Genomic DNA, 8,380 nt, shown 5'->3' with positions numbered 1-8,380 from the left:
AAGAGTGTATGTGAGAAATAATGACTGCACTGGTTTTATGGAGTTACCTTTCAGTTTGATTTTTTATTTCTATTTTAAGAGGAATGGGATTTTCATAGAGATTGTTTAAAAAAAATAAAATTACACTAACTTGGAATTTGTGGTTTTGGTTTTGCAATGTACAGCCCCTGATTTATTGATCTGGGTTTGCAGGCCGCAAAATCAGATACTGTGTTTAAGCTCTGATTTAACTGAGATTTGGATCATATAATTGCACCCAATTCTTCAGCTCTTGCAACTTGTTGTCTTTACAAAGGAAATGGAGAAAAAAAATGCTGTATTAGAAATGCTTTTGAACATATTTGAGTACTAAGCATCCATATTTTCTGAACTGCTTAATGAGTAATATGCATCTCTGTAAAAGCCTTGGTACGTTGTTGTCTGTGAGGATGTGCTTCCTGAGGGAGAGAGGTCAGAGATGGAGATCATGCTGTGCTTTGTAAAATCTCTGATCAGCTGCATGAAGTTCAGCTCCTTGTTATGTACTATATTTATTTTCACCTGTCGGAGATTTTTTTTTTGGTTAATCATTTGGTATGGTCACATTCTTTTTTTTTTTAACAGCAAGGATTAGATATGTAATTACTGTTCATGGCTTTGAACAGCAGTCTTGTGTGAAGGGCTTGTTGTTGACTTGCCTGCTTCTTCCAATACTGTTGCAGACAGATCTTACTACTTTGTTTTTAGCATGATTTCTGAGGTAAAAAGCTGTCTGTAAGCTTTGTTGCTTCTGTTCTTCATCTCTCTGCAGAAGCTTTTTTAGCACTTGACCAGTTTCAAACAAACTGACATACGCACAGAGTTTTAATAGTCAGGTCCTTGCTACTTCATGAAAATAGGCAGCTGGACAGATGAAGATGACCCATCTTTTTTTCCCAAGACCCAGCAGTGAGCGGACCTTGTAAATGGAACATCTGTAAGACACCAGAGAATGTAGTTGCAAAGCATTTATTGGAGCCAGGATTCACGTAGAGCTGTTTTCTGAATACTGATAGTGGAGCATTACTTCAGTGAGCTGTCATCCTTACAGAGTTTTTGAGAACATAAAAAGAGATAGTGTAGCTACAAAACTGCCAAGACGATTTTTCCTGAAAAGAAAATGATTTCAGATCTAGTTTGTTTATGCATTGGGCTACTTCATTATCAATTCCTAAAACTGTGTGATGCACAGGGTAGAGATTTTAGTTCTTTCTCTTATTTGCTGTAGAACAGACTGCATGTAGGAAGAAACATTGAATTCTTGTTCAGTGACAGTGCTGTAACTGAATTCACTGGTTTGTGTTTGTAAAATGCAATAGCATTATACTTTAATGCTCCTAACTGCAAGGAGCTTTGAAAACCAATAATATATGATGGTGAAGAAAGATGGGAGAAGGGAAGACTTACAAAGAGTTGCTTTACACCAAATATGGAGAATTATACACCACAAGAAAATAAAGTCATTACTGAGAAGATGACTTCTGGAATAGGTATATACAAGAAACAGAAAATCAATCAGCTTTCCATTATAAAGGACTATTAAATGATGTGAGGATACAGAAAATTTCTCTTTTATTAGGGAAGGAGAATGTGAGGTAACTGAACAAGAATGCAGTTCAAACTGACAGGGAATAGCAGTCAGTTACAAGACCTTTTTTTTTCAAGAAGTAATTGAGAATGTAGATTCATTTGAAAGTAAATGAACGCAGGTTGCATCGTTGAAGTGTTTTTTCCAGTCTTTCAATATGAAAGACTACAAAGTCAAAACCTTACAGAAATACTTACCAGTAAATCACTAACGGGAATTTTGATACATATGACCGCATACTCCTCTGCAGTTATTTTAGATGCAAAAGAATATAGAATTGTAGAAAGAGACTGTGAAACTTTAAGCTGTGTATACAGAAATACCAAGGTAAGCAGGTGATTTCTTCAAGTCTGTGATGTTGTCCCTATAGTAGTTTCTGTATATACATGTAGAAGTGTGCCATAGGAAAATACTTATGAATTGTCAGGAATATGTGCAAATAAGACTCTTTCAAGGGCATATTTGTTCTAGTCTTGCTGTGTTGTCCAGCATAAATTTGGGTCAGGAGCCTGCAAATGGAAATGGCAAATCTCTCAACAAAGTAAACAAACTTCTCGGTCAAGTCAAAAGTGACATAGCTAAGAATGGGAAGATACTAGTACTGTGCTGGGTAAACAAAGCTTCAGCAGGGAAGTTTGTATTTTATCCAAGAAAATGCATCTTCAGAGCATGTGGTGGAAGCTTCACCCTCGGAAATAGGCTGGTCTAAACCAGAAGTGCTGATGTATCTCAGGGACAGGTGTTTTCTGGGAAACATCTTTTTTTTTTTTTTTTTCTCAGTAACTCAGTGGTTGCCTACAAAGAGACAGGAAAGAGAGAATATTTTCTATTGGAAGGGACCTACAATGATCACCTAGTCCTGCTGCCTGATCACTTCAGGGCTGACCAGACAAAAAAGCAAGTTGTTAAGGGCATTGTCCAAATGCCTCTTAAACACCGACAAGTGTGGGGCATAAACCAGCTCTCTAGGAAGCCTGTTCCAGTGTTTGACCACCCTCTCAGTAAAAAAATGCTTCCTAACATCAAATGTAAACCTCTCCACTTCCCCTTCTCAGGAAGCTGTAGAGAGCCATGAGGTTTTCCCTCAACCTTCTTTTCTCCAAACTAAATCCAAAGTCCTTAGCTGCTTCCCATAGGATATTCCTTCCAGCTCTTTCACGAGCTTTGTTATCATCCTCTGGATGCATTCAAATATCTTCACATCCTTCTTAAATTGTGGTGCCCAGAACTCAAGGTGGGGCTGCACCAACGCTAAATGCAGCATGAAAATCACCTGTTTTGACTGTCTGCTTATACTGTGTTTCGTGCACCTCAGAATGTGGTTTGCTGTCTTGCCTGCCAGGGCACAGTGCTGACTCACATTGACCCTGCTGCCAACCAGCATGAACATCTGGGATAATGTCCTATACACATCATGATGGACATGATAGCCAGACCTTAGCTGAAATTAATGATTTGTTGTGTATATATAGTATCGGAGGTATTTTTTACTGCAGTTAGAGTGCTGTAAATTTAATCTGTGATGAATTTCTCCTCTTGGAGCAACTTTTACAGTCCATATACATGCAATTTTTGACAAGATTAGATGGTTGTTTCTCAACCTGAGTAGTTGGGGATACTGCTAGTATTTAATAAGTTTCGGAGTTAACTGTTGAACAATGATACAAGAATTGCGCAAGAACACTAGTGCATTTGAGCAGAATTTAGGGAAACTGTATGACATTTGCTTAAGCTATTCAGTTAGAAAAATACAAAATGCAAATAATATATGAAGTGCCTGGCTCTTAGAACAGCAATAAAAAAGATTTAGTATAAGCTAAGATTAAAAAAATACTCTTTTCTGCTTAAATTTACTTCTTGAATCCAAATTGTTTCATGTTTATAGTACATGTTTCATAATTTCAATGTATTTTTAGGCCAGTAGGAGAGGATTTCTTTAAACAGCAGATTCTCTTGCATTCAGTGTTCAATTTAGCTCTTTTGATGAGTACGTTTGTTAGACTCCAGATGAGATGTAATTTTTGAACTGTGTCTTACGGTGAACTCAAAGTAAATGAAGCAGTTCAGAGGTCAGGATTAATTCCATGCAAAGAGACTTTTCAGGTATATTAGATAATTTGCTTTTCCTATTATACATTTTAATACACCTGACTTTTGCTCCTTCACACTTGTAATGTTGATAATGAGCAGATAAAATCACCAAGGGGTTACTCATCTGACAATTTAATAACAAACTGTCTTTAGTATGTATATTGTACAGTGCTAATAAATGATGATGAAGTTTCTGTCACTTCACTGAGTATTTTGGAAATAGTACTCGGGGCTCAGAAGAATGGCAGGCTATCGGCTTAGAATTGGAAACTTTTATTCTCATTGACTTTTTGTATATTCTGTGTGAAGTCTCTTGACTTTCTCTGTGCTGGTTTTCTCAGCAATGTAGTCAGTAGAACATACCTGCCTTTGAGTTAAGTTTATACTTAAATATCAAAATGATTAGAAAACTTCAGATAAGAAGCATAATAGCTGTTGAAAAATATTCAGATTTTATCCTTGAGTGCCGATTTTCTTGACTCAGAACGATTCTAAAGGCATGAATTAAAGACTTACAGTTTTGCTCCGGTGAACAGTTTCCCAAAGCGCTTGACTAGAGCAGAGCTGACTTGTGGTGCTGCTTGAGCTGGTGAGCGGTAGTTGCTTTCTGTGAAGAGTGGTGGTGTTTTAATACTACCTGTGAATGGACTGATTTGTAGAACTCGTTAAGAACTCGCCAACAAAGTTTAAGTTGACAAGCAGAGATGGCATTCCTGTGTAGCAGAAGTAGTTCAGTTACATGCTTGCTGTGGAGAAAATGGAGAAAATGATTCCATTTCAACCTGGTTTTGTTTTTGTTTTAATTTTATTCCTTCCCCCTCTCTTATTCCTTGACAGTATATATGAAAAATGGATGTAGAGGGCAAGTTACACATATAAATTTCATTAAAGTACTACCCAGCTTAATCTATAAAGCAATCCAACTTGCGCTAATGTCTAATACACATAATAATTACTTTTTATGCTTTTCCCTTCATGAGTAATGACAGTCAATTTACTGAAAATGTGTTTTGCTAGTTTGTGTTGGGGAGTTGCTTTGCCTACAGATATCCAAGTTGCCATGACATTGTTTCAAAGATGTCTTTCATTTTCTTTATTCTTGTAGAACAACTGTAGTTTGCAATTGCAGTAAATGACAAGCAGATAACTATAAAAAACCCTGAGGTCCACCAGTAGGTTCCAGAGTGAAGATCTGTTTTAATTTGTTAAAACCACAGAAGGAAAAGAATGGGATTTCTCTGTAATATGACAAGTATATCAATAGTTCTGAAAATTTGAGACTTCCAGAGCTCCACTATACATCATGATTACAGCTACATAATCCAGTGTATGTTTCATCAGGTTCATTGACCTGACTTGCAAATATCATTCATGCTTTGCTCCCTTAAATTATTAAACGTGACAGGCACGTTAAATAATTTAATCTGCTCCACTGTGTAACCTATATTCTGTTATTCTTTCTCCTCATGCAATAGAATGGTAGAACAGAAAGTAAAGTGGTAAGTGAACACTGCTATGCTGTGGTGATCCATTTAGTACATATTGTTGAATGAAGAATTCGCACACTGATCCAAAAGCGATCAGGTCAAAAAAAGGTGATTTTTTTTCAGTTTATTACTTGCATCTGTCACTGAGTTGGTTTTAACATTTAAAATGGAACATGAGTGGTTTGAATGTGTACCTTGTCTAGATAGAAGTTGCCTACTAACTTCTGTATCAAGTAGCAGCTTATGATAACTACTGGGAAGGTCTGGGATCTTCAGTCACTGCTGTACTCTCTAGACAAATCTTGTATAATCCTCTAAGTCTGCCCATGAATGGCAGAGTTGCACCACAGAGTTTGTAGCTGTTAAAACACCATTTTTTTTTTTTCTCTCACTTCTTTCTCTTCCTCTAGCCTTTCCCGCTCCTTTCCTTATGTTCCTCTATGAACCTTGCTCTCCCAAGCTGTTTAGGACAATACGTTACCTCTCTGTCTCATCTTAATGCGCTTAATGTGCTTTAGAGCCCTTAGCCTGGCAACAGCTTCTCCTTTTTTGTTCAGTCCCTTAAGGCTGCCTTATGTTCCCTGTTGTGCTATGTGTGCTGCTATGTGTGCTGCTAGTTCGAAGTTAATGAATTCTCTTTGAAACAGAGTCAGTGTTTTCAGGCAACTTGTGTGCATTGTTTCGGAGTTGAATGGTTGAAGGAAGTCGGTAGTCTCTATGAGTCCAAAACTGTCAAAAATACAACCCCTCAACCGTGAAGCTAAAGTAGATGTTGACCGAATGCTAGATTTTGTAAATTAAGAATAAGCAAAAAAAGGGGGAAGAATTGTGTTCCGTATCTCATGCAAAGATATGCAGAAGGCAAACTAGACTTCTGTCTAGAGAAGGTCATAGAGTAGATTTCTTCTCTTCCCCTTCCCTCTTTCCTCTCCCCACTTTCCTCCCTCCCCCCCGATGAAAGAAATGGGTGCAGTTTTGTCTAAAGAGAGTTGTAAGTTTTTATAGTTTGTATACCCTTTTGTTAAAGCTGTAAGTTTGTATAGTCTTCTGCTAAAATCAGGCAGTTGTGTTGCCTTTCTGCTTCTATGACTTTTTTTGGGAGGGAATGGAAAGAAACTGAAATGTTTTTTACCAGTGAGAGAAAACGTCTTAAGTACAGTACAAGCTGAAATTACTGTTGTATTTGAGATGAATAAAAAAATTACCTTTGGTTTATGTTTTTGTATTGACAGCTTCACCTATCCATTTTTTTTAAGTGTGGCTTAGATAACTTAGTCTTATAAGTATCAAAACCAGCTTGACAGACCAAGCAAATACAGGTTTTGTAAAAGCTTTTAGAGTTCAGTTGATTGATACCACATCCCTTATCATTATTGTAGCCATGCTAGAAATGCTCATTTGGTAAGTATGGTGTGGAAGTCTGATTCTTCCCACTATCAACGTGAGTAGTACTGATTTTATTTCTTTTCTTAGGTATTTATTATAAGAATGGCACTGCAATATCTTGGGTTTTGCCACCTTGGAATAAAAGACTTTTCTTACCTGATCAAATGGTATGAAACTTGAAGGAGAGAATAAGCCAGGTTATTGTAGTAATTTATCTCTTCCTGTTTTTGTTTTGCTTTGTTTTAAAAGGACTAACCAGCCAGGAATGTTCACAAAGAAAGAATTTGATCAGTTGGCCTCAGCAATAGACAGCTTCAGTCTCATGACATACGACTATTCAACACCACAACGGTAAGACTCCATCTGACATTACAGAAAGATTGCTGAAGGAACTGATTCCCAGTTAAGTCACTATTAAATCTACAGTATGAGTTCATTTTTTTAGTAAAGTGGATAGTGTGTTGTAACTGTATCAATTAATAAAGTTTTGGATTAGTAATTAGGATAGGTGAATTTTGAACAAGCCAAGAGCTCAGGACATTGTTTAATGGGATTATATATTTGGCACCCAGATATTGTGAAAGGCTTTGTACTCAAGGTAAAAAAATTATTCTTTTACTAGTTCCATGATACTTACTCTTTTCCAGGTCAGGTTGTTTTGTTTTTACTTTTTAGCACAGTTCTGCAGGATAGGTACATGAATAATCTAATACATGTCAGTTGTGCTTCAAAGCTAATTTTTTCAACACTAGTACCTCCCTTGTACTGATACAGCTGCTCATGCAGCAGTTCTTCAAACCAGATCAGGGAGCTGATCTGACTACTTTTTAGCACAGTTCTGCAGGATAGGTACATGAATAATCTAATACATGTCAGTTGTGCTTCAAAGCTAGTTTTTTCAACAATGACAACTTATTTGCCTCATCCTAGGCAGCAGAGTGCCTTTTGGCAACACTGCTAACGTGGATATGTTTCTCCATTCTTCCACTAGTACCTAGCTTGTACTGATACAGCTGCTCATGCAGCAGTTCTTCAAACCAGATCAGGGAGCTGATCTGACTGGAAGATAATACAGAATCCCACACTTGTACATGAATACTAATTTTCAGGAATATTAGTTAATACTTTTAACTGAGTGAAAGTGGAACAGCAATGTAGCTGAGGTCCTTAATCTGTGCAGGGACTGGTTATGTTACTGTTCTCCAAAAGCATGGTTCACTTCACCTCAAATTGTAGGTAAAGGACATGCTTTTGGAATTCCCGTTAGATTCTTTGTATCTTGCTTCAAGATGACTGTACAGAGTTAATATTTGTGATAAACTGACAGATTTAGAAATGCCATAATTTTTTGGGTTTTATTATATCACTAAAAACTTTGTCACCTGTAGTATGTTTGTATTTTGATAATGTCTAGACAAGTTTAGCAGAAAGGAACTTTTGTCTCTTCCAAAAAGAATTTGTATACCTCCTTCCCCAGGCCTGTCTCTACCTCTTCAAGCCTAGCAACCTAGAGGGGAACAAGATTAGGCAGTAATATGTACTGAAGTTAAAACGGTTTTTTTGTTACTCTCCTGCTGGAATATGCAGCATAGATGTATCCAGTTTAGGTTTCCTCTAGGTAAATCTGACATCTATGAAGATGAACTGATAAGGGCTTTTGTACATGCTATACAAACCCATCTGGAACCCTGAATGCATTTCAAAACTCTGTGCTGTAGGCTACGTCTTTCCTGTGTGGCAAAGCTGCACCATTGTCATAAACGAGGGAGCCACTCTCGTTTGAAAACGTAAATCTTAATAAATTGGTCGA

At 37.1% G+C, this 8,380-nt stretch overlaps 1 protein-coding gene across 1 annotated transcript in view; it reads left to right on the top strand.

Annotated features, from left to right (window-relative positions):
* CHID1 (chitinase domain containing 1) overlaps positions 1-8,380 on the top strand; it is a gene marked incomplete at its 3' end in the record, with an annotated part of 41,753 nt that overhangs the window by 31,552 nt on the left and 1,821 nt on the right. The window contains exon 8 of the mRNA XM_010015275.1: positions 6,820-6,921. Within this exon, the coding sequence (XP_010013577.1) occupies positions 6,820-6,921 (102 nt within the window). The remainder of the gene's footprint in view (positions 1-6,819; positions 6,922-8,380) is intronic.

Source organism: Nestor notabilis, unplaced genomic scaffold, assembly GCF_000696875.1.
Source record: "Nestor notabilis isolate BGI_N333 unplaced genomic scaffold, ASM69687v1 scaffold8310, whole genome shotgun sequence".
NCBI lineage: Eukaryota > Metazoa > Chordata > Aves > Psittaciformes > Psittacidae > Nestor > Nestor notabilis.
This window is presented reverse-complemented; position numbering and strand designations above follow the sequence as displayed.